This window comes from Polypterus senegalus, chromosome 11 (genome assembly GCF_016835505.1).
Source record: "Polypterus senegalus isolate Bchr_013 chromosome 11, ASM1683550v1, whole genome shotgun sequence".
Taxonomy (NCBI): domain Eukaryota; kingdom Metazoa; phylum Chordata; class Cladistia; order Polypteriformes; family Polypteridae; genus Polypterus; species Polypterus senegalus.
In genome coordinates this window covers 114,110,204-114,137,843 of record NC_053164.1, presented here as the reverse complement: position 1 = coordinate 114,137,843, position 27,640 = coordinate 114,110,204, and the positions used below count along the sequence as shown (strand labels likewise).

Genomic DNA, 27,640 nt, shown 5'->3' with positions numbered 1-27,640 from the left:
TGCAAGAGGTTTGAGGATTATTTGAAATTCCACAGGAAGCTACTGTAGATAAACCAACTAATGATTAATTGAATCAGAATAATTGGTTTATGTGAAGTTTCTATGAACAAAATTCTACTCCTTGCCAACAGTTTATTTTCATAAAAGTGAGCCAAAATTAGTTCTTCAAAACCAAGCAACTATAGTCTTGAAATTTGAATTTAAGGATCACAGATAGTGTGGAGTTTTTTTTTTTTTAAGTGATCCACAGTATAACCCATAAGATAAAATAAATAATAAGAAATAGGTAACTTATGTCATTTTGAAATCTAACACATCAAAGATAAAAAGTTTGTTCAAGAAAACAGAAAGGGTCTGGCTGCAGACCTCCAGTGGTAAACCTCTTTGTGACTGCTCCAGCCACAGGAGTAGTGATGTTATTCAGAGGCCCGTGGCTGGAGATGGAAGTGATGTATGTTTGGAAGGTTCACCTTCCAAGGCAAAAATGGAAGTGAGGCTAATGTTCAGTGCCCATAACTGGCATTCATTATTTATTGCTTGGTTTTGTTGCTCGACTTTTTGTAGAAGGCCTGCACACCTGTGGTGTTATGTCAAGAAATTTATCACAATATATTTAACCCAAGAGTCATCCACATGTATGCCATTTGTTTTTTTTAAGATTTCATTGCAACATTTGCTAAACATTTTTAGATTTCATGTTACAAACATATTGACAAAGTTAACATTGTCTGATGCAAAAAGTATAGTGTGCAGTATGTGATAAATTACTGTGGCATGGTAGCGCAGTGGGTAGCATTGCTGCTGCTACATAACAAAGGGTCGGAGTCCCGAGTGCTCCCTGCATGAACCTTGCATGTTTTCTCCCTGTGTGTTTGTGTGTATGTATTTAAACCTCCAGTGGTCTTGCAAACAATTCTTGATTAAATAACAACCAGCTTCACCATGACCCTGCTATAAATGAGCAGGTAGAGAAAACAGATGAACGAATGGGTTAAATTTAAATTTTGAGATTGCATGCCAGGAATAATCTCAGAACATGACAGTGTTTTTTAGATATTAAATTGTGTACATTGTCTTGAAAAATATTACAGTATATTTAACTTGAGTGTACTTTTACATATTAACTGCTTAAATGCACAAACTCTAAGATGTTTGTTAAGTAGGTTTCCACAGCGGTACAGTCTATCTAGAGTTAAAGTCATTTGATTAGGGATTAAGGATATTAGGCTTTATGTAACTGCAATTTATTTATTTATTTGTTTATTGTTTTACAAAATCTGCCTCTATATGCGCACATATATGTATCCTGTAAAATCTTGTTTCCAAGTGTCACTGCATGTGCTTTCTTTATTTTTTTTTAATTGTCATAATTGTGTTATGAGATAATGTTCTCATGTTTGTTGCATGTGCTTCATTCTTGTATTAAGTCTGAGCCATTCCTCCAAAGAGGCACTGTTTGTTGCAAACTACTGTATTTTATTGTCCACTTTGTCTTATTGCAGACATTAAAATGGAAAGGGGTCTCTCTTTGAACTGCCTTTACCGAGGTTTCTTCCATTTTTCCCTACAAGGTTTTTATTGGGAGTTTTTCCTTGTCTTCTCAGAGAGTCAAGGCTGGGGGCTGTCAAAAGGCAGGGCCTGTTAAAGCCCATTGCGGCACTTCCTGTGTGATTTTGGGCTATACAAAAAGAAACTGTATTGTAACTCAAAAACCTAGTCTTATTTTTTCCATTCTTCTGCATGTCTATAATTACACATTACAGCACAAAATTGAAACTAAACTGTACACAAGAAAACTGTCCTAATGGTTTAAAGTGCTATCTGGCTAAATAAGTAGAAATTATGTATGTCAATAAAAACGTTTTAAGAGATGCATGTCTTCCAAAAACAAGAAAGGATCCAGTTTTTCTTTTTCTCCCATCTTCACGTGGATCATCTTTACCTGAAATAAACCCTTCCACAGCCTCTACAGCATCCTATTCATCCATCTCTGAGATACAGGGCAGCACAACATCATCAGGAAAAAAATGTTCCACATGGCCCTTACACCACTGTGAAACACTCCTTAAAATACACATAAACTTTGATTTCTGTGACATGTAATATATACGTGTCACTGGACTTATTTTTGAGCAGAAATGCACCAGGTGTACCTACAAAAATATTTTGGGTTTTCTTTGAAGCAGTTTCCCTGATTTGATATATGCAATGAAATTGGCACACTGTGCGGATTGATATTTGCATTTTTCCAGCAAGGAGTCAATAAATTATAAAAAGAAACAACACATCAAGTTAAATGGCCTGTGAAATGTAACACCTCTGTTGTTGAAATGGGCAGCACATCATACTATCACCTTGAAGAAAATAATGGTCACATCAACATAGCCTTGCCAATGTACTACAGAACACATAAACTGTAAAAGATCCAGAACATGATCTTGCATGCACATAGGGCAGTACAACTGAAATTCCTTCACATGCTCTCAAGTGTTGTATAATATTCTGCCTCCCGATTTTTGTTAAATTGCACATGGGACAGTGAAAATGTGCATCTGCCCTGCAGTCTAAATTGCATTTGCAAATTTTAATGTCTGCTGTATGACAGATGTGAGTCACCCAGGTGCTGACAAAATGCACATTATCCAAAACATACACACACACATACACACACACAATCAGAATACCTTTGAAGATGTTACAGTTCTTAAGTGAACATCCTTATACTTTTGTAGTTCAGATATTTTTCCTTGTTTGAACATATATAGTGGACACCGTGGACAATGAAACAGTTTGCAGCTTGTGTTACATGTTTGGAAAAATGGCTCAGAATTAATACAAGAGTTATGCACCTTCAACAAAAACAACAATACAATCTCATAAAACAACAATGACAATTGATAAAAGAATGCATATGTAGCAGGACTCAAAGATAGGATTTTACTAGATAAACATATGTGTGCATCTAAAGAGAGATACAGATGTGTAAATCAATCAAGAAATTAATAAAGTGTAGCTGCAAAAATAGCTAATACCCTGAATTCCCGATCTTATGACTTGGCCAGCAAGACTGCAGACTTGCAGCTCCCTGGTGTGGAGTATAGATCTTCTTACCAGGCTTGTGCTGTTTTGCTCCAGGTATTCTGTTTTTTCTGTCGTGTTTGGTTAATTAGTATCTCTAAATTGTAAAAAAAAAAAAAAAAGACTATTATTAAAACATATTCACATTTGTCTGTTAAAGTCATCTGGGACAATATAAGAAGCAGCACCTCAATCCTCCTTGAAGCATCATTGTAGATTCAGTAATGCTAGGGACATTATTTTGAGAAAATTCATTTAATTTGTTTCAGGTTTTTAAGGTATTTCTTTAAATTAACTTTTTAAACAAAGCAATTATTTATCCTAAAGTAGAAAAGGAATTTTAAAGCAAATGTTCATAATGAAACAGAAATAGCCACAACAAAAGTGTCATCCAGTTTCTACCAAATTGAACACAAATATACAGATCAAATGGTTTAATACACAAGACTGTATGACACCTTTTTTAAACTTTTTTCCAAAACATAACTAAGTAGTATGTTTACCAGCGAGGCATTATGCTTAAAAGATAACAGACTACGGCTCAGTCGCTTCGCTCTCCAACCCCTAGGGACAGGTGCTGTGTGCCCGCTATCTCTCTGCCTAGCTGCTTGAAGGGTGTTGGGGCACCCCTCCGTTAGATTAAGCGATTGTGTTTAAAGAAGTGGTATAGAAGAGTATGCTGGGCATGGGAGGAAGACGGTCCTTAGTTATTATAGACAGAAAATCAGTTACTTGAGGATTTCACAACTGTCTGTTTTAAAAACCAATGAAAAATAAAACATCGTTAAAAGTAAAAAAGTAAAATAAAAATGAAATTACATTAACGTCTTGTCAAAACAATATTATGAATTACTTTATCCTCTAACATATTCTATAAATATTGCTATTTTGCATTTCTTTTCACATATTGTTTTGTATATTTTTCTCTTTCTTGTTTATTGGATGATTCTCTTTGTTCTTGATTTTTATTATATGCGGCTTTTTGTTCATTTTCTTTTTTCGACTTTGATCAACTCTTGTCTCTGTTTTCTATCGCAGTCTAGAATTCAACATTATTGAATAGATAATTTGCTATTCTCCCTTGCCATTATAACTAACTGCACTGAAGGCAGTTAGCAGCACTGAGAGTGTTATGGGGTGGTACGGAGAGAGTATGTGTGCAGTAGGAGTAATTTCTAGGCGAGCGGTGTGGAGGAGAGTGGTCAAGGCTAAATAATGCAGACACACCGGAAAACATTTTGAGCAGATCCTCTTAAAGAGGCTAATTTAAAATAATATAGTACATCACTTCCCCACTAAGTTATACAAAGTGGATTGGATTTCTTCCACTTGAGTAAAATGAATCTATGTGTTGGGAGTCTGAAATAGAACATTAAAATAATTTTCTTATAGAGCACTTTAAATCCATATGGTAGTATTTCAAGTACTACCATTGATGCATTAGGAATGATTTTAATTCTGTCTGAGAGATAAGAAAAAATTTGTGTCCCAAATTATTTAAGCATGGGGCCTTCTCAAAACAACGACTTATCAATACAATACAGACCCTTGTCCTGGGTGCATTAAAGTGCTGCAGTTTTGGATATGGTTTTTTACTTTTTGATAATTATTTGTTTAATTTGGTCCTGCAGCAGTCATATAGTACCAAAATGTTAGTTAATTTAAATTTTTTTACATTTTTTATCATTATGAGGCATTTTTGTGCCGCTTGGTGGAAGTCCAACACTGTTTTTCAAATATTCAGTTTATAAACTTATTGCTAAAATCATATGTTGTACTCACGCATTCAACATGTACTGTGCCATGCTGTTCACATCTGACATGCTACAATAATGTATGTTTGCTGTATAATGCAGCTCACAAGACACATTTGTTTGAATATTAATTGTTGAAGACATTTGATATTATATTGTTTTAAATAAAATCCTCAGATGGTTTAAATAATACTGATACATGGGTTTCAATGTCTACTAAATTCATTAATAACAGAGTATATTTAAATATACATATATATATATTTATATATATTTAAATGCATTAATAACAGAATATATTTAGTAGCTATACTTACTGTACATCATTTCATTTCAATTTATTTTTATTAAGTGTTTACATTTAAATTGCAAACATATGTATGAATAAAAGAAATGCAACACAAGAGCAAGACAAAATGTTGAGACATAAACAAATGAATGTCATGTAATACACACAAAAAATGTTATTGTATGTAAAGTGCCTTGTAAGAGTATTCAGTGCCTTGACCAGTCATCTAATTTTCCTATTTTGTAACTTAACAAATTCTCTATTTTTAATAGGAGATACCAATTGAAAAGGACATTGTGTGTTAATTAAGCAACTACTTTTCATGTATGTAAACTTCAAAAACATAAATAGTTAAACAAGCAGCATATTTATTTTTTCCATTTATTGGAGTTTTTTTATAATATAAATACTGTACTGCTTAAAAAAGAGAAAAAATAATTTTGAATTTCAGTTTTTTTAAATAAAAATGTCACAGAAAATCAAGCTTTATTGTAGTAATTGTTATTCAGTGAAAGCAGAGAATTGTTCAAGGGTCTTAATAATTTTTCAAGGCATTACTTGTATATAAGAAATTAAATGTGATGTTGCCAAAGCAACATCAATTGTACGTTTATGATTTTGTGAAACATATACAAATAAAACATTGATACAAACAAGCAATGTAAAGATGACAGTAATTATCATTCTCAAATAATTTGTAAGTGATAAGTTTAAGACTAATAATGATATTACAAGATATTACATTGATGCATATCAGACCTTACGGAAGAGTAATTTTGAGGAAATCTGGTATTTCTGGTCTTGATTAGGCTGTTTTTCAAATGGAAGGAGAGTGAACAGAGGGTGGGTGAGGTGTACCAGGCCAAAAAATATCTGCAAAAGTGAATTCACAGTATGTAGATGGGAAACATTGATTTTAGAAGTGGTGTACACACTACTCACTCTATCTAGTTCTGCATTTGGTAGAGATATGGAGAAGGTCAAAATATTTTATAAAAAATGGTCATTGCCCTAGTCTTTTATCAGATTTGAATAATCCTGAATCCACCAAAACTTGAAATTAAATTTGTCTTTCATAAAGGTCAAATGGAATTGTTTATTATTTGGCCATAAGATTAAGTGTTAAACCTTGTTTTGTTTGCAGAGCTGTAAACTATGTATTTCTTCTACTTTAGGCCAATATGCTTGCAAGGATGGACGAAATAGTCCCTGCTTAGTGTATGTGAGCTTCAACCACAAGATATATGTTTACTGGCGAGTTGAACTTGAAAGAATGGAGTCAACCAACTTATTGAAGGTTCTGGATGAGAAGGAAGAGTTTAGAAAACTTCTTGGCAAGCTTCACTTGGGTATGTGTATGACGTTTCATACTTCTTTGGCATAACAAGCAATATTTAACACTTGTGTTATTTCCTCTGCTGTAAGCCCAAGTTTGATGTTTTGAGTAATTTAGTTCAGGTGTATGCTGTTTCAATGAGGGAATGGAAGTAATTTCTGCCCAAATAATCTAGGATATATTATTTTTATGTACCATGTTCCACACAATGTTTAGTTATTTTTTGCTTTTCGGCAACTCTCTGTACTGCTTTTTGAGTAAGCTAATTGTGGTGATAGTAACACCACATTCAGCAGAAGAAGGTTCCTACAAATATCAGGCAAAATTTTCATCTGTGTGGTAGTATTTCACCTGAAAATCTGAGAAAATGGTTGTTAGTTGAGTAAAAAATGTGGACAAGCCAACAGCGCACCAAATAGTACTTACTTAACTGTTCGTCAGTGGTACGTTTAATATGCTGAAGCTGGTTAACTTGAGAAACAATTTCTACTGTAGTTTAGATTGCCAAAATTAAAAACCGTGCAGCTCAGCAAAATCCCGGTTTTAAAATTAAAAATTAATTAAAATTAATTAAAAATGAATGGCTGTGGGCTCATCCCAATTTCCCTCTTAAATTGGTGCAGACATATTGATGACCATCCTGCTGCTATCATTTCACTGAAAGGATTATCCTGGAAGATTAATACTTGAGTTCTTCAGTGTAAAGGCTTTCTCCCACTTAGCTTCATCTCCTATGTCTGAAACATTTACAAACTGTTAATTTTTTTTTAGCAAAATAACTGTTCTGAGTGTTCTGAGAATTTTTTGATGGATTATTTATGCACAATTATTGTGTGAGGTAACCTGCTGATTAAGATATCTAATAGACTATATATATATATATATATATATAGTGACAGTAGGGGGCGCTAGTGCTCCCTTGAACCCTCAGGTACGACTCCAGACACTGGATAAAAGTTCAAGACTTCTTTATTATCTCACAAAACGTGCACAAAGCACTCTTCACACTACTCATATATTAAATCAACAACACAATAATATTCTCTCTCCTCCTCGTCCAGACACTTTGCCCTCCTACCTCCTAGCTCAGCTCAGTGTCTGGACTGGCCCTTAGTCCTTTTATACACCCTGACCCGGAGGTGTTCCTGCCCAATCAGTCCACAGTTCCTTATTCCTTCTGGGTCAGGGTAAACAGTCCTTTTCTTCAACCCGGGAGCACGTCGATCCTTCCTGTCACGTGACCGTGACATACTCCCGGGTTATAGGGCACACAAGAGCCCACGAGCCCCCCTACAGCGACTCCCGGTGGCCCCCAAGGTATCCAGCAGGGCTGTGTATAAACACTACATAGTCCATAAGGCCCTGCTGGAACTCGGGACACGATCCTGCTGTCGGGAGAGCTCCTCCTGGCGGCCTGGGGGTGAGGGCCGAGCACGGCCGGCAGTCCTCCACTATATATATATATATATATATATATATATATATATATATATATATATATATATATATATATATATATTTGTGAAAGCTGGCCCGGGCACAGACAGACGGACATCATATTTCACCCAACACACTTTTTATTTACACTAATTATTTACAGTTGTAATGTGCACTCACAAACCCCAGTGCCTCCTGCACCGATTCCCCCAAGTCCAGGCCACACAGTCCTACTGCCTTTCTCCTGGCCGCCTCCAGTCCTTCCTCTCGCTCCGTCCTCTTCCACCCAACTTCCGCTCTAGACTGAAGGGAGGCGGCCCCTTATATAATGCTCCCGGATGAGCACCAGGTGTTCCCGGCATTCTCTCCTTGACCACGGAAGTGCCGGCTGTCCTCCCGGCAGCTCTCCGGGCGCCACATTAAGTCTTCCCCTACCCGTGGCCCCCAATACAACCAGGGCAATCGCCCCCTTGTGGTCTGGAGGAGGCACAAGCCCTCCTCTGGTCCTCCTGGGCGTCCCGCCGGGGACCACATGGGATGTTCCGCATCGGCGCGCCTGGCGGTGGCCACGGGTCCCTACAGGGCTGGGCTTCCAAGCCCTGTACCCGAGGCCCCCAACATAACCAGGACGGACGCCCCCTCGCGGTCTGGAGGAGGCACACGCCCTTCTCTCGTCCTCCTGGGCGTCCACAATATATATACAGTGGTGTGAAAAACTATTTGCCCCCTTCCTGATTTCTTATTCTTTTGCATGTTTGTCACACAAAATGTTTCTGATCATCAAACACATTTAACCATTAGTCAAATATAACACAAGTAAACACAAAATGCAGTTTTAAATGATGGTTTTATTATTTAGGGAGAAAAAATCCAAACCTACATGGCCCTGTGTGAAAAAGTAATTTCCCCTTGTTAAAAATAACCTAACTGTGGTGTATCACACCTGAGTTCAATTTCCGTAGCCACCCCCAGGCCTGATTACTGCCACACCTGTTTCAATCAAGAAATCATTTAAATAGGAGCTGCCTGACACAGAGAAGTAGACCAAAAGCACCTCAAAATCTAGGCATCATGCCAAGATCCAAAGAAATTCAGGATCAAATGAGAACAGAAGTAATTGAGATCAATCAGTCTGGTAAAGGTTATAAAGCCATTTCTAAAGCTTTGGGACTCCAGCGAACCACAGTGAGAGCCATTATCCACAAATGGCAAAAACATGGAACAGTGGTGAACCTTCCCAGGAGTGGCCGGCCGACCAAAATTACCCCAAGAACGCAGAGACGACTCATCCGAGAGGTCACAAAAGACCCCAGGACAGCGTCTAAAGAACTGCAGGCCTCACTTGCCTCAATTAAGGTCAGTGTTCACGACTCCACCATAAGAAAGAGACTGGGCAAAAACGGCCTGCATGGCAGATTTCTAAGACGCAAACCACTGTTAAGCAAAAGAACATTAGGGCTTGTCTCAATTTTGCTAAGAAACATCTCAATGATTGCCAAGACTTTTGGGAAAATACCTTGTGGACTGATGAGACAAAAGTTGAACTTTTTGGAAGGCAAATGTCCCGTTACATCTGGCGTAAAAAGGAACACAGCATTTCAGAAAAAGAACATCATACCAAGAGTAAAATATGGTGGTGGTAGTGTGATGGTCTGGGGTTGTTTTGCTGCTTCAGGACCTGGAAGGCTTGCTATAATAGATGGAACCATGAATTCTACTGTCTACCAAAAAATCCTGAAGGAGAATGTCAGGCCATCTGTTCGTCAACTCAAGCTGAAGCGATCTTGGGTGCTGCAACAGGACAATGACCCGAAACACACCAGCAAATCCACCTCTGAATGGCTGAAGAAAAACAAAATGAAGACTTTGGAGTGGCCTAGTCAAAGTCCTGACCTGAATCCAATTGAGATGCTATGGCATGACCTTAAAAAGGTGGTTTATGCTAGAAAACCCTCAAATAAAGCTGAATTACAACAATTCTGCAAAGATGAGTGGGTCAAAATACCTCCAGATCGCTGTAAAAGACTCATTGCAAGTTATCGCAAACGCTTGATTGCAGTTATTGCAGCTAAGGGTGGCCCAACCAGTTATTAGGTTCAGGGGGCAATTACTTTTTCACACAGAGCCATGTAGGTTTGGATTTTTTTTTCACCCTAAATAATAAAAACCATCATTTAAAAACTGCTTTTGTGTTTACTTGTATTATATTTGACTAATGGTTAAATGTGTTTGATGATCAGAAACATTTTTTTGTGACAAACATGCAAAAGAATAAGAAATCAGGAAGGGGGCAAATAGTTTTTCACACCACTGTATATACATATACATATAAACATATCTACATATACACATATCTACACATACACATATCTATATATATATATATATATATATACATATACACATCTACATATATATACACATATCAACATATATACACACATACGATGTGAACCCGGACACAGACAGGCGGACATGTTGATTTCCATCACCACATGTGTTTATTACTTACAATATTTACAAATTGAATGTCACTTAGACACAGTCAGTGCACATCCCAAACCCCAATACAGTCCTCAAAGTCCTGGCCAACACTAAATGCCTTTCTTCGGGCCGCCTCCACACTTCTCTCGTGCCTCGTCCTTCTTCCACCCGACTCCAGCCTTGAATGAAGGGAGACGGCCCCTTTTATTCATATCCCGGATGAGCTCCAGGTGTTCCCGACACTCCCCCGTTGGCCACGCCCTAGTGTGGCAGAAGTGCCGGCTGTTCTCTCAGCAGCTCACCGGGTGTCCTCTTAAATCTTCCCCCCAGCACTTCCGGGTGTGGCAGAAGTGCTGAGGTAACAGGTCCCCAAGGCATTGGGGCGCCTCCTGGTGGTGACCACGGGCCCCTGCAGGGTGGGGCTTCCATGCCCTCAACCCGTGGCCCCCAAAGCAACCAGGGCGGCGGCCCCCACGTGATCCAGGGTGGGCGGAGACCTACATCCGGTCCCTCATACATATATATATATATATATATATATATATATATATATATATATATATATATACGCATACATACATACATACACACACATATATATATATATATATATATATACACACAGACACATATATACATATATGTACAGATCTATATATATATACATATCTACATATATACACATATATATATATATACATATCCACATATATATATATACATATCTACATATATATATACTCAGCAAAAAAAGAAACGTCCTCTGACTTTCAACTGTTTTTACTTTCAGTAAACTTAATGTGTAAATATTTGTATGAACACTAAAAGAGTCAACACCATAAGACATAAACTAAATATGTTTCACAATGTGCCCCTGAATGAAGGGAGGCTCAAAATCAAAAGTACCAGTCAGTATCTGGTGTGGCCACCAGCTGCTTGAAGTACTGCAGTGCATCTCCTCCTCATGGACTGGACCAGATTTGTCAGTTCTTGCTGTGAGATGTTACCCCACTCTTCTACCAAGGCACCTGCAAGTTCCTGGACATTTCTGGGGGGAATGGCCCTAGCCCTCACCCTGCGATCCAACAGGTCCCAGACGTGCTCTATTTCTTCGACGATAAACACAAATCCGTCCATCACCCCTGGTGAGACAAAACCGTGACTCATCAGTGAAGAGCACTTTTTGCCACTCCTGTCTGGTCCAGCGAAGGTGGGTTTGTGCCCATAGGCGGCGTTGTTGCTGGTGATGTCTGGTAAGGACCTGCCTTACAACAGGCCTACAAGCCCTCAGCTGTCCTTCCTGTCTCCCTGTAGCGCTGTCTTAGGCGTCTCACAGTGCAGACATGGCCATTTATTGCCCTAGCCACATCAGCAGTCCTCATGCCTCCCTGCACCATGCCTAATGCACGTTCACGCAGATGAGCAGGGATCCTGGGCATCTTTCTTTGGGTGTTTTTGATCAAGTCTCTTTAGTGTCCTGCGTTTTTAGAACTGTGACCTTAAATGTCTACTTTCTGTAAGCTGTTAAGGTCTTAATGACCATTCCACAGGTGCATGTTAATTAATTGATTATGGTTAATTGAACATGGATGGAAAACATTGGTTAAACCCTTTAAAGTAATTTGGATTTTTAAAACATTATTGTTGAAATACACAGTCCTGAAAAAGGGACGTTTCTTTTTTTGCTGAGTATATATAAACATACATACATACATACATATATATCTACATATACATATATACTGTATATAGCAAAATCCCCGCGCTTCGCAGCGACGAAGAACTGCTTTTAAATTTTTATTAAGAAGAAAAGAAAACCTTTTTAAACTGAGGGAAAATATACCAATAACTATCTGTTAAGGATCTCTTTGTATACCACGTTGTCAGTTCAGCAGTCCGGTTGTAATATGACCAAGCTGTGCACTGAGATTACTTTTGAGAATGCAACGTATAGCTTTGTCCAGGAGGAAAGCAATGTTGCCTCAAATCAATGGCAACCTTTTGTAGGGTGTGTCCCTGAGACTTATTAATTGTCATCGCGAAGCAGAGCCTAACTGGAAATTTGAGGCATTTCAATTGAAATGGGAGATCAGAGGGTATAACGGTGATGCGAGGAATACATTCAGAGTGTGGCGCTCTGCTGTTTTTTGTGTAGCTGCCTTCACACAGCTTCTCCGCTGCTTTATAAACGAATGCCATATAAGGCCGTCGTTTCTCCTTGCTTGACGGTTCTGTACTGTTTTATTGTTCGTTTATTACGATTCTTATAGTTATTGTGTAGCTATTCGAGACTTACTTTACTGTTCATGTACCCATTTCCTTTATTTAATCCGCGGCTTGTACGCTATTTTTTGTTCGTTTATTACGATTATAGATATTTATTGATTCCCTTCTTTAGCTGACTGCCTGCTCATATAAGGCGCTCCGCTGGTTTTTTGTGAAGCAGCCTTTACACAGCTTCTCCGCTGTTTTATAAACGAACGACATATAAAGCCATCCTTTTTCCTTGCTTTGCCAAGGAAGCTGCCTTTTTATTTAATCCACGGGTTCTCCGCTGTTTTCTTGTTTGTTTATTACGATTTTTATAGTTCTCTTTATATATCACGTTGTCAGTTCAGCACTCTGGTTGTAATATAACGAAGCTGCGCAAGCTCACTCTTGAGAATGCAACGTATAGTTGTCCAGGAGAAAAACAATCTTGCCTGAAATCAATGGCAACCTTTTGTTGGGTCTGTCCCTGAGACTTCTTACTTCTCATCGCGAAGCAGAGCCTTACTGGAAATTGGAGGCATCTGAATTGAAATCGGAGATCAGAGGGTGTAACAGGGATACAAGGAATACATTGAGTGTGGAGAAACTCTAGAGACTGCGTGTGTATTAACTTGTGGATTTTTTTGTGAGTATTTGGTGGCAGCGTGACGAAGTTGCTTCCGCAAGACCGCGTTAGCTGTGGAGCTCAGCTCGGAGCATATTCTTTTCCCACCTTGTCAATTGTGTAATGCGTTTTTTGAACAGGTTTGATGCATGGAAGTGATCACTCGTACTGCGTTCAGTCAGTTCACGTGAGCTGCTCTCTTGTGTGATGTTGCGATGTCCACGGCTTTATTTAATGTTAGCTAAGACCCGGCACTTAAAAGTTTCTCGATACAGCAATTTTAAGTCTGTTACAAAGTGATCCAAAGTCTCGTTTATACCTTGTGTCTTCTCATTAAACTTGTATCTCACGAATAAATTATTCAGCATTTTCTTTAGCGCTCTTTGGGAGCTCTTCCTTCTTTTCTATGTACTGTGGTCACAGTAAGTTCACGTGATTACGTGGGAGGCGTGATGACGCAAGACGTAACTCCGCCTCACACGGCGACCGACCTGCAGGCTATGGCCATATACAGTATATGGTCAAAAGTAGGTTCCAGTTATGAACGTTACACGTAGAATTTCAAAATGAAACCTGCCTAACTTTTGTAAGTAAGCTGCAAGGAATGAGCCTGCCAAATTTCAGCCTTCTACCTACAAGGGAAGTTGGAGAATTAGTGACGTTGGAAAGTCCAATATGGCGGCCGACAATGGCGTCATACCATCAAAATAAGTACGTACATCGGTTTCGGTTAGCGCAGGGAAGCCGCCTACCAAATTTCGTGAAGATGGGGCCATAAATAAGAAAGTTCAACATGGCGGATGTTGTCGACTGTTATCGACCGTTATGACCGTTACATGTAGAATTTCGAAATGAACCCTGCTTAACTTTTGTAAGTAAGCTGTAAGGAATGAGCCTGCCAAATTTCAGCCTTCTACCTACACGGGAAGTTGGAGAATTAGTGATGAGTCAGTGAGTGAATGAGTCAGTGAGGGCTTTGCCTTTTATTAGTATAGATATATAGACTGCGGTCACTGTCCTGCTCCACTGACAGAAAGAGGAGATCGTTCCTCCCCCACACTACCACACTAAATGCTATTATTCAAAGTTATTGTCTGTTTTTACATGCATTTTTATTACTCTTTAATTTAATATTGGGTTTTTTTGTATCAGTATACTGCTGCTGGATTATATGAATTTCCCCTTGGGATTAATAAAGTATCTATCTATCTATCTATCTATCTATCTATCTATCTATCTATCTATCTATCTATCTAATAGGTTGCTTTTGAAAATGTTAAAAATTGCTGATTAACAACAACAATTTAAAATTAACAAATGGATTAATGCATTTGTTGTCATCCCTGCTCATCATGTTTTTTATTAATAAATGTTTAAATGTGATGATGGCAATAATAAGCAATGGGAGTTTAAACAAACATGCTTGCTTTTGCATTCTTAAGAACAAAGCGTGAAGCTGTACCAACACTGGCAGTATAAAAAGTAACTGTTACTGAAAGTTTTACTTTATAATCATTCAATGTTCTGCGGCTAAAACAGTGTAGAATAGTGGTTTTAACTTAGGAAACTTGTATCTCTTTAAGAGAAGACTCTGCTACAATATGATTTCAGTTTTAATATGATTTGTACTTTACAAATATTGTTAAGCTGCTTTACTCCATTTATGCCTAGCAGCCATATTCATGATGTCCGTGAACAGCATCAATCTTAATTTAAGGCGTATTTTTAAAAAATATGTGTAAAATGAGTATTATTATGGATATATTGTATCATTAAATCTAAAAGTAACCAAAATCTAATCATTTGGTCTTGTTTCAACTTGCAGTCCTGACATCAAGTTATGTGTGGTCAATTATTAATAAAAAATATTTTTTACTTTAAGAAATTTTTGACTTCTTTGTCTTCTTGTTGTAGTTATTTTATTTGTGTATTTTCTGTATCCTGAAATTTTCAAACTCTATATATACAATTATTCAGTATTTAAACACAACTCAAATTTGTATGTCTACTTGAATTATTTGATCAATATTATTCATTAGATTAATTGATTAATCAATAAAGTAGTTGATAGATTGATTACAGAATAATCGTTTGTGGCAGCCCTAGTTACAACTATATAGTAGGGCTGTCATATTGAACATTGCTATTCAAATATAGTTCAGTTTTATTTAAAAATGGTCTTATTCAAAGGCAAAAGCTGACATTCAATTTTAAAAGAATAGCTGGCTGTTTTATATGTACCACTTTTGGCATGGAGTAACTCCAGATATGGTATGCAAATCTATGGTATTTTACTGGTCTGTATTTATACTTCACTTCCACAATCAACCTCTTGGTAATTTTAAATGGTTAGCTTGTTATCTTCATTGGTAAAACTTACAGGCAGACACCTTTAAAACATAAAACTAAAAAAAAATCCTATCTCACTACTCTGTGAAAGAGCTTTGTCAATATCAGCCAAAACACTGTGTCCCATTGTTAATCTGCATCTTATGTGACTACTGGTTTGATACATAATGCCTAAAACATTGAGGTATAATTAAACATATTCTGACTTTTAATACAATTTTGCTGCATCTCTAAAGGAGACAAAAAAGTCAGCAGGTTGTGCCAGACCCTGACTTGCTAACTGACCCTCATTTCTTTTGATCCTTTTCAGGACAGCAAGCTATAAAAGCAGCTACAAAAAGTAGCTTAAATCCTTATGAGCACCATGCTTTGCTATATTATTATTTTGTATTTGAAAGTGCTGGAAAATTGTGTGACAGCGATTAAAGGATAGTGTTTTTGTGCCCAACAGGCCTAGAGGCTTAACATTTGTGCACCTAGTGGTCAGTATTAGGCTGAAAACAAGATGGCAGTGTAGATATGTCCTGTTTAAAGAGTGCAGCTGCTTGGGATTTTGATAGCTGTTATGTGTAAATAACAGTTGCCTGTGCAATGCTAGGATTTTATGTTTTTGTAGTTGTTGTTGGCTCTTGTTGTGGCTGTCACTATAATATTAAAGTATAAAAACACGTACAAATGTACATGTAGCACCAAGAATCATCAGCCAAAGTTGGAATATATTCAGATATTTACTTATTTTAATTTGAATATTTGAACCTTATTTTTTGGCTAATTTCATGGCCTTATTTTGTAGGTTACCATCCTGATATTTACTAATTTAAATAAATTTTTTAAGTTTATCAAAAGAGTCTACCAAATGTTTTTTAATGTTTATTGTATAGTCTCCTATAAGGAGATTGCATGTTCCAGTCCTGAATAGAACAGGTTATGAGTTTACAAAAGTAGTAGTGACCTTTACCCAGTTTTTAATTTTTAAACTTGAGGTTTCTTTATCAGTTTGCCATTTAAAATTCTAGTATTATTGATTGTAGGAGCTACAAGGAAGTTACACACACTGAGGTTAAACCCACTTTTAATCTTTGTCTTAGTATATTTATGGATAGAAGTGTTGTGTTGTATTTGTAATCTTCAGTTTATGACTGGATATGTAAAGAGATCTTAATACTAATTCACTGTTAATGCTTTATTTTTGAGCTAGTCATTGCTGGAAAGAAATACAATATAGCCTTTAAAACAGATGTCTTTATTCTACTGTGGATTGTATTTCTGTAGACAAGATAGATTTACCAATGTGTTTAAAAGTATTTCAATTGGAATGTTAATTTAGTCAGGATATTCAATAGTGATACTAATTATTACAGAACATCTGGCATATTTAAATTTTCTTCATTATTTTTTTCAGACCCAGGGGACAGTACTACAGTTAAGAATATGATACATGAGCTGCTTTATGGAGGTGCATATAAAGAGTGAATACACCAACAGGAACTGTAATCTTTTCTTTTTATAATAAAACAAGTATTTCATTGTCTATAGTGTGTTATGTAAATAAGATTTTTCCAGTGTCATTTTCAATTTCCACTAAGACTACATGCACATTTATAACATTAGTAGTTTGCATTATTTATGCCTTTATTCAAGTTGTTATACTTCACTTATACAGGTGCTTTACAAAAACATGCCATCCATTGAGAAAACATTTAGTGTCAGATGGAGTATTTGTCACAAGAAATACCTGAAGTATGAACAATGACTTTTTTTCTGTTACCTTACACCTTTCTCCCCCTTATCTGGTCTCATTTTCATCAGCCAGTCAGGCCCTCGTCCTGACTCGTCTATTTTTCATCAATCAGATAGTGAGGTCATGGCAGCTTTAAACATTATGTCATGGTTACTGCAAACCACATCTAGATTTACTTCCAGAGCTGGGGAAATTGTTTGTGCACCAGGTACTCCTTGATAGAGCTCCCTGCAGTGGGCTGTAATGTCCCTAGAACTCCAAGCCTTCTGCTACCTTTAAACAATCAGTTCACAAAGACAGCTTCTTTGCTGTCTGTTTTACCACAGGAGCAGTCCTTCTCTTTTTGTCTCCTCTGCTTTCCTGGGTACAGTTTGTCAACCAGAAAGCACCGTTTCTTACAGCATTTCTACCCCAGCCCTACCCTACCGCACCCCTCGCCTCCATCACTCCCTTTTTTTTCTATTTTATGCTTGTGCTCCTACCTAATGGACATTACACAATTTATACCTGAATACAAAACTATTTTTAACACAGTTTGAAAGTTTATATCTAGTATATGCACTGTGAAAACAAAAACTGTCAGAAAATCTATTTTTTGTCGTGGTCTTATGATCAATTAATACAGACAACATAGCATGATTATTCTCAAGGTATACTAAAGTATTAATTAGTAGGGCTGGACGTTTAATCGAAAAGTAATCGAAATCGACATTCAGAACCTATAATCGATCAAATTTTTCCAGATCAATTATTTCGATTACTTTCCCTTTAAAAACACTACCGCGTGTGGAGTCACGTGACCCCGCTCCATTACGTTACGTTATTCCGCCGACATTTCGAGCATGGAGAGCTTAAACACTGACACAACTGATCAACAAGAGCAGCTTGTACCAAAGAAAAACGCAGTCTCCGTCATTTGGACACATTTTGGCTTCAGTAAGGATGACATCGAACAAAATGAAGTCAGATGTAGACACTGTAGAAAAACAGTTTTGACGCCCAAAGGTAACACCACCAATTTGTTTCAACACTTGAAGCACAATCACGTTACTGAATATGAACAGTGTATGGCTCAAAAAAAACAAAAAGAGACTGACAAGCGCCCAGCAACAAGTGCCATAGCAAAGCAGATGTCGATAACACAAGTGTTCACAAATGCCACACAGTATGAGAAGAGTCCAAGAAGATGGAAAGAAATAACTGACGCTATTTGTTATTACATCGCAAAACTCCCTTGGCTACAGTGGAGCGAAGCGGGTTAAAACTTTCGACAGAAGATACACTGTGCCATTGCGATCACATTTTTCTAAAACTGCGCTGCCAGACATGTACAAAACATGTTGTAAAAATGTAGCTGCTGAACTGAAAAATGTTCAACACTTTGCAGCCACATCTGATCTCTGGTCAAGTAGGATGATGGACCCATTCTTGAGCCTTACTTTGCACTACATTGACAACGATTGGAAGCTGCGCCAGAGATGCCTTGAGACGGCATATTTTCCAGCCGATCACACGGCAGATATGATTGCGCAAGGTCTGAAAGATATGCTTTCTGAATGGGACCTCGTGGAAGAAAAACTTTCAGCCATTACGACAGACAACGGTGCTAATGTTGTCAAAGCTGCTGCGCTTAATGGATGGTTACGGCAGCAGTGTTTTGGACACCGACTACACCTTGCTATTGGTAAGTACATGTCAGCTTAATTAAATATAATAGCATTGGGATGTTATCAAATTGGGCACATCTGGCATTTACTATATTCTGGCTACGCTAAATTTGTTCATAAAGCACCTTTATAAATGTTACAATATGCTTGATATTATAGTGTTACAATTATATAGTTACAAGTTCACATTACAATGTAACAGAACACTACATCATTAAAGTAAAAATCATTGTGTTGTAAAAATGTGTTGTTAATCTGATATTTTTAAGAAATATAAGAGGCTCATTAATTTTGGTACTGTTAAAACTTCAGGTATAAATAAAATATTGTCAATAATAATAAAAAAATTATTAATTTTGTGTGTTTCAGAAAATGGATTGAAAGATCAACGTGTGACACGTGCAGTGAAGGTGTGCAAAAACATAGTCAGTGCTTTTTCTTATAGCTGGAAAAAAAGAAGGCATTAATGAAGGTGCAACAAGAACTGAACCTGCCACAACACACGCTAAAACCAGCATGCGTTACCAGATGGGGATCAATGCAAATGATGATTGCAAAAGTCCTCGAACAAAGGAAAGCTATTACACAGGTCCTTTCTGAAGACAAAAAATCCAGGCACCTTGTTCCATCGTGGGCTGACCTGGATGTCTTAGAGGCTGTCAGCAAGGCTCTTTCCCCCTTGATGGAGTTCACAGACACCATATCAGGGGAAGAGTATGTTACCATTTCATTTGTAAAGCCTGTACTGCACATCCTCAATTCACGAGTGCTTGCTGAGGAGGAAGATGATGTGCAGCTGACTAAAACTATGAAAACCAGCATCCTCAGGTAACTTAAGGAGAAGTACTCAGATCATATCACAGAAGAGCTACTGGACACAGCCAGTTTTGTTGATCCCAGATTTAAAGCTACCTACATTTCTGTTCACAATGTCCCCACCATTCAGGAGAAAGTGAAAACAGAGATGGAGAAGATTCAGAAGATGAAGTCTGCAGAGAAAGTCAGATTACAGAGACTGCAGAACCAACAACTTCATCAGCAGTAGCAAAAAAGCAAAAGAGGTAATTTTCATTAGGAAGCTTTTTTAAAGGGAGTGAGGCAACACCTTCAGCTACACCCACTCTGTCACTTCAGCAATCGCTAGAAGCAGAGATGAGCAGCTATTTGGTGTCCTCCATGCTGGATAGTGAGGCAAATCCCCTGGACTGGTGGAGGAAGCATCATGTACACTTTCCCACTCTAAGTAAGGTGGCAAAAAAGTATCTCTGCATACCAGCTACTAGCTCCCCATCAGAGCGGGTTTTCAGTTCGGGCGGAAACATTGTTACATGCCTCAGGTCCTGCCTGAAACCTGAAAAGGTTAACATGCTCGTGTTTCTTAGTAAGAACTTAGAGTAAATTCATGTATATATAGTGACATGATAAGATCGCTAAGATCACCTCATGCAACAGTGTTTAGAGAGTTCTATTTTCATTACAACAATCTGTTGTTTACATTGATGCATTGCACATTAAAATATTTGTTTACAGAAGATGCAAGAAATGCACTGTTTAAAATATTATTTACAGGACATATGAGTTATTTTATTTAGAAGAGATACTGCTTATTTTCTACTTTTAATAAGAAAAACATTGAAAATAATTTATTTTGTTTCCAAAAGTGCAAGTTATTTATTTTTACTTTTTTTTATAAGAAAAGTGACTGTTCGTTTAAGGCAATGTGTGCTTTAATTTCAGTTTTTCAACATTGATGTTTAATAAATAATCACAGATAGTAGATAGTGTGTTTCCTTCAAATATTTTAAAATCAAGTAATGCACCCTTCATTCAAAAATCTCTCACTTGTAATATGTGAGCATATTTACTGTGTCAGTGAACTATGAGGGCAAAAAAAAAAATAAAATAATCGTTCATTAATCGTAATCGAGTTAAAATGTTCAATTAATCGAGATTTTGATTTTAGGCCAAATCGCCCAGCCCTATTAATTAGTACTAGCCAACCTGCGGCATAGCATATGCCGCATAATTATGTATTGATGGATGAACACTTCCTGAAAGACACAGTTGTTCAAATGGGGTGGGTTTAAGGATATGACTGTAATTGAATAAAAAGATGTAACTTTGGAGAGAGCAACATACAATTGTCCGTGACTGAAAACTGGAGAACTGCCGCTGCTCCCCCACCTCCCAGAGCGAGGGACAGGGCTGGACAGCGTCCCTCTAAGAAGTGGAACGCTGACCGCTCGAGGGTCGCGTAACTATTTAGCAGGAGGGAGTCTCACTCGTTATCGGAATTAATCAGACAAATCGCTCCACCAACTAAGAACGGCCATGCACCACCACCCACAGAATCGAGATAAAGCTATCAATCTGTCAATCCTCTCCATGTCCGGGCCGGGTGAGGTTTACCATGCTGAGTCAAATTAAGCCGCAGGCTCCACTCCTGGTGGTTCCTTTCCGTGAATTCCTTTAAGTTTCATCTTTGCAACCATACCACCCCCAGAACCCACAGACTTTGGTTTCCCAGTTGGCTGCCCAGCAGGTCATAGGAATAATGCTGCCGGATTGCCAGTCGGCATTGTTTATGGTCAGAACTACAACGGTATCTGATCACCTTTGAACCTCTGACTTTCATTCTTGATTAATGAAAACATTCTTGGCAAATCTGTCGTGCGTATCCCATGGTCTGTCTTGCATGCCATTGTCGGCTGCTTAGTGAATTGTTGGTGGGCAGGGCTCTGTCGTGCGTATCACATGGTCTGTCTTGCGTGCTGCTTCTTGCATGCCCTGGTCGGCTGCTTAGTGAATTATATATTCTTGATTAATGAAAACATTCTTGGCAAATGCTTTCGCTCTTGCTCGAATTGTTGGTGAGCGGGGCTCTGTCGTGCGTATCCCATGGTCTGTCTTGCGTGCCATGGTCGGCCGCTTAGTGAATTGTTAGTGGGCGGGGCTCTGTCTTGCATGACATGGACTTAGTCAATTATGTATATAGATTATCTATATACACCAATTAGCCACAACATTAAAACTACTGTCAGGCATAAGTGAATAACATTGATTATCTTGTTACAATGGCACCTGTCAAGGGGTGGGATATCTTATGCAGGAAGTGAACAGTTAGCTTTTGAAGTTTGATGCAGGAAAAATAAGCAAGTGCAAGGATCTGAGAAACTTTGATTAGCGGCAAATTGTGGAGGATAAACTGGTTCAAAACACCGCCAAAATGACAGGCCTTGTTGCATTTTCCCAGGTTCCAGTGGTTAGTACCTGCCAAAAGTGGTCCAAGGAAGCAGAACCAGTAAACCAGTGGTAGGGTCGTGGGTGCCCAAGTCTCAGTGATGCGATTGGTTTGCAAAGGCTATCCTGTCTGCTCCGAACCCACAGAAGAACTACTGTAATACAGATTGCTGAAAATATAATGTTGGCCTTGAAAGAAAAGTATCAGAACACACAGCTGCATTAGGCACAGAGTGCCCATGCTGACCACTGTCCACTTCCAAAAGTGCCTACAATGGGTATTAGAACTGGACCCTGGAGCAGTGGAAGAAGGTGGCCTGGTCTAATGAATTTCATTTTCTTTTAGATCAAGTGGATGGCCAGGTGTGTGTGTGTGTATGTGTCATTTACATGGGGAAGAGATGGCAGCAGGATGCACTATGGGAAGAAGGCAAGCCGTCAGAGGCAGTGTGATGCACTGGGCAATGTTCTGCAGGGAAAACCCTGGGTACAGGCATTCATGTGGATTTTCATTAAATATGTACCACCTACTTAAAGGTTGCTGCAGACCTTGTACACCTATTCATGATAACAGTATTCCCTAATGGCAGTGACCTCTTTCAGCAGGATAATGAACCCTGCCACACCACAAGAATTGTTTAGGAATGGTTTGAGGAAAATGACAAAGAGTTCAAAGTGTTGTCATACCAGTTGTCAATCCAATCTAGAATCTCTGTGATGTGCTAGAAAAACAAGTCCAATACATGGAGGCCCCACCTTGCTTCTTACAGGAATTAAAGGATTTGTTGATAATGTCTTGGTGCATGATACCATAGGACACCTGTACAGTTCTTTTGGAGTCCACTCGCCAATGGGTCAGAGCTGCTTTGGCAGCATAAGGGGGACCTACACAATAATAGGCAGATGGTTTTAATGTTGTGGATGATCAGTGTATATGAAATTGTAAGGCTTGTATGTCTGTCACACAAAAGTTCACACACCCTTGGCCGTTGAAGCTTGAATCTTGGTCTCAATTGACAGATTTTGCTGTGACACATGTAACATAGCCCATGACTTGGGTGATCCTAGAACTGTAGTACTGAAATTGTGTTTCAAGTACCTCTCTCAGCTGGCAGAGAGGCAATGGCATGTCTGACCTTACAGTATATGCATAGCCACTGACTACAGTGTGCTACAACACAACAAGTATAAATGAAGCAATGTGATGAAGTAAAACAACAGCTGCTTACACTGCGCAGTGGGAAACCAAACGCATGAAACAGTTCACTGCCTAACAACAGTTCATTTTTGAAAAAGCCAACACTGTTGTCAACCTGCATGTCACCATTAACTTGCCAAAACAAGTTAAAAACCAGCATTAACCATTTTTTGAAGTAATAAAATACTGACGGAATTTTAAAGAAAAGAAAAAAACGGAAATGATGTGATAGACCTAAGTCACAATGGAACAACAGAGTGAACCCGAGTTTGCTCTATAGTTCATGCAGAGGCTCTTTTTTATAATGTAATCCAAACATAACAGCAAACAGCACATTTTAGTGAGTAAAAGTAATTTCTTTTAATGTATTATTTTTTGGTTTGTAAACCATTATTCAAACTTAGGCCTATTTTCGATGAATCAACTTTAAATGATTTTATGTCATTAATGAATACTATTATTGGCGATGCCCAATACTGCCCCCTTTATACAAGGCCAAGTCTGTTATAACACACAGTATTTCAGGTTTTTGGTTTAATGTTTCATCATATTCATGCTCTGTTTGATCTTTGTGATTTCCATGCTTTTTTTTTACATAAAACATTTGTTTCGTTTTGGACTCACACATTACACTGCCTCTGAGTACTTTTTCCTTTCCCTTTTGAGGATCACAGAAGTATTCAGTATCAAACACTCCTTATCTTTACTATCCATTGCAGGCCATATTGATACTCCCCTAGAACATGGTGCCTATGTCGATGAATGTATATTCAGTTTAATCATTATAATGGGGAACTACATTTCAGTTCCCTTTTTTCTGAGGATTGGAGGTCTGCGTGTTCTACTACTTTATTTAGTCAGAGTTACAAAGTAATGTGACTGTATATTGTACTACAACCTACCATCTCTTACGACCTTAACCTTTTGGATATTTTGGATTACATCTGGAAATGTGCTCCACTGTCTGTCATTGTCAAGCAAGTTTGTCAGACCCCTCTGCAAGAATGGAGTAATATCCTACAACTGCACATTCATATACCCATTTGGATGTTTGCAGCAGAGGTGTCAGACAGTTGGATTTTCAAGCAATGATCAAATAAGAGACTTCTGTTGATGATAATGGTAGTCATTCTCTTTGTGGTGCTTTTGTTGTTGTACTTTCCCTATTGTTTTCATTTGTCAATTATTATTTCAGCAATGAAGGTTGAAACCGCAGACCAACAATGAGTGTTGCATTTCTTTTTTCCATAAGTATACAAGCAATTGCAGAGGTAAGGGGTTTTGTACTTTTAAGATGATAGTAAGTGGCAACCCAGAGATGCTAATGGGCATCTATAAAGAACAGGGTAGTTTTATGGACAAGTAACAATTACGGAAATGGTTTAGGATACTACCACAAGCCTGTCTATTATATTAAAGCCTTATTAAACCCTTGGGCAAAATTCTCTTTACCCATATTTGCTAATGGAAGTTATTGTAAGAGAAATTTTAAAACATTAATTGTAATAATATACTGATTTTTAAAAATGTCAGTATTTTCCAATCGTTAGTGATTTTTTACATAAGAATGTTGCTAGCACGTTTTCATCAATTTGTACCTAAAATGATCAACTCTGTTACATTTTCTCAGTGGTAAAGTGAGTCAATTTAAAGTGAAATCTTGCCATTTTTTGACATGCACAGAGAATTTGTTTTTCTGGTAATTTGATATTCTTTGTTGAGATAATTTGTTACATCTCATTAAACCTTTTCTTGTTAGCTCTATTGCATATTAACGATTTCAAGTCTTACTTAGGGGCAGCATGGTGGCACAGTGGTAGAGCTGCTGCCTCGCTGTAAGGAGACCTGGTCTCGCTTCCCAGATCCTCCCTGCATGGAGTTTGCATGTTCTCCCTGTGTCTGTGTGGGTTTCCTCCGGGTACTCCGGTTTCCTCCCACAGTCCAAAGACATGCAGGTTAGGTGCATTGGTGATTCTAAATTGTCCCTAGTGTATCCTTGGTGTGTGTATGTGTGCGTGTGCGCACCCTGCGGTGGGCTGGTGCCCTGCCCAGGGTTTATTTCCTGCCTTGAGCCCTGTGTTGGCTGGGATTGGCTCCGGCAGACCCCCGTGGCCCTGTGGTTGGGATGTAGCGGGTTGGATAATGGATGGATGGAAGTATTACTTAATTGAGGGTAGGCTTAGCTGTTGAACTTGTGTTATTTTAGAGTAAAAGCAAAACCCCACTAAGAATATTGCTGCAAAGTTGTCATTTTCTGCACAGTTTCCCATTTAATATTTTAATTAGTCACAAAAATAATCTTACCTAGTTAAACTGATTGTAATAAATTATCTGCTGGAATTTAATATTCAACTACGTTCCCCTGTAGTACTCATTTCCCAACTGATATGTTAATTGCTGTTTTGTTTTCCCACTTAAAATGAAAATCACTTACAGAAAATATGATAATTATATATTTCCCCATAGATAACCATTTCACTTTCAGTATTCCACAGAAATGTTTTATTATTATTATTATTATTGCAATCTTCCCTTACCCTGAGCTTTCTCATCTCCAAAAAGAATTCTTCCATTGTTCTGAATATTAGACTCAAATGCTGTACAGGTCGATGAGGCCTCCAGTGCTATCCTCGGTCATGATTATGGTCAGCCTATTCTCTGTATGGATAGTCTGCTTTAGGCATTTTACTGAATTGAGCTTAGTTTTGGATGTCACTAGAAGTCAATAGACCATGCTGTCCTCAGAAAGAAGTGAAAGCAAGCCGTAAGATATTGGTAAACACTTAAAGACATTACACTGAATAAGGTCTACAAATTTATTTTCTTTTGGCACACAGTGATATTTAAAAGAAAATATTTAAGTGCATGGTTCCTTGTCAAAAATAGAAGAATAATTAATTCTTGGTTGCTTTAAATGAGAATAATGTACTTGAAAACATTGTAGCAGCACGTCCATGGATAAATGTTGAACAGTACTGTGTGTATGATTGATTTAATGAGATGCAAATAGACAAGTGCTAATAAACAGTATAATACTACAGCTTTCACTACATTTTCTGGTATACTTTGCCATTTTGGATTGACATCATGATATGAAGTTGGGGAAACTCAGACTTATTAGAGCAGCCCCGTGTTTTTGAGTTAGAAATCCAACTTAAGGGGAGCGTTCCAGTTGAAAATTCTGAATAGGAACTTGGAAATTCCAACTTCCTATTTCAAATGGAATACTGGATTTGTCCCTGGAATATGGAGAACACGACACCAACCTTTAAATAAAGTATTCACTACATTAAGTACATAGAGTTAGAAAGAAAACCTTAATTTTAGATTATCGTTCTGAAAAATGTAGAACTCTTGATGCTGTAAGTTGATAAAGAAAATGGATGATCAGTATGTTGGCATTGCAGCTTTCAGTATTTGAGATTCTCCACAATAATTTTGTTTTAAGAAATTCTTGTAAATGGATTGTTTCCCTGATTACGTTTCCTTGATTACAGTACACAATGTATTAAATCAGGTTCCTTTAGAGTTTTATTTACTAACAGAAAACATTGATGCATGTGACCGGGCATCCTCCCCGTGACCCCCCGCCTTGAATGTTTTTTCATGCTCAAGTTGATTTTTCTAACAGATTTTTTGAGAACAAATGAGATTGAAATCATAGCATTTATTAATCATGGAAACGATTGCTACACTTCAATTTGGTATTTCTTCACTGAAGCAAGAAAATATGATTTTTAGAGAAGATAAAAATTAAAAAAAAAAGAGAGAGGTCTACTGATTAACAGTAACTTAGGTAAAACACAATGGTTGTCTAGGACTAAATTGAGGAACATTTTATTTAGACAGTTTGCTTATTTTAATAGAAACAAAATTATTTTAAAATCCAGGCAGAGGTAGGTAGAGTAGCCAAAAAAAGTAAGAGTAGCGTTACTTCAAAATAATATTACTCAAGTAGAAGTAAAAAGTAGCCATCCAAAAAATTACTTAAGTAAGAGTAAAAAAGTATTTGGTGAAAAGACTACTCAAGTACTGAGTAACTGTTTGATCATTATTTATTTTTTAGAAATGTTGTAATAAGACAGACAAAAATATAAAATAATGTGCAAATTCTGCTATTTCCAAATAATAAAATAAAAAATGAGTAAAAATAAATAACATCTTTACAAAATAAAGATGCACAAATAACACA

The 27,640-nt window shown here is 37.7% G+C and overlaps 1 protein-coding gene across 1 annotated transcript in view; it reads left to right on the top strand.

Moving 5' to 3' along the window:
- The window catches only part of itfg2 (integrin alpha FG-GAP repeat containing 2), a 90,605-nt gene extending 73,472 nt beyond the window's left edge, over positions 1-17,133 (top strand). The window contains exons 11-12 of the mRNA XM_039769526.1: positions 6,297-6,470; positions 17,005-17,133. Of these exons, the coding sequence (XP_039625460.1) occupies positions 6,297-6,470; positions 17,005-17,075 (245 nt within the window). The 3' untranslated portion in view covers positions 17,076-17,133. The remainder of the gene's footprint in view (positions 1-6,296; positions 6,471-17,004) is intronic.
- Positions 17,134-27,640: the final 10,507 nt, after the last annotated feature.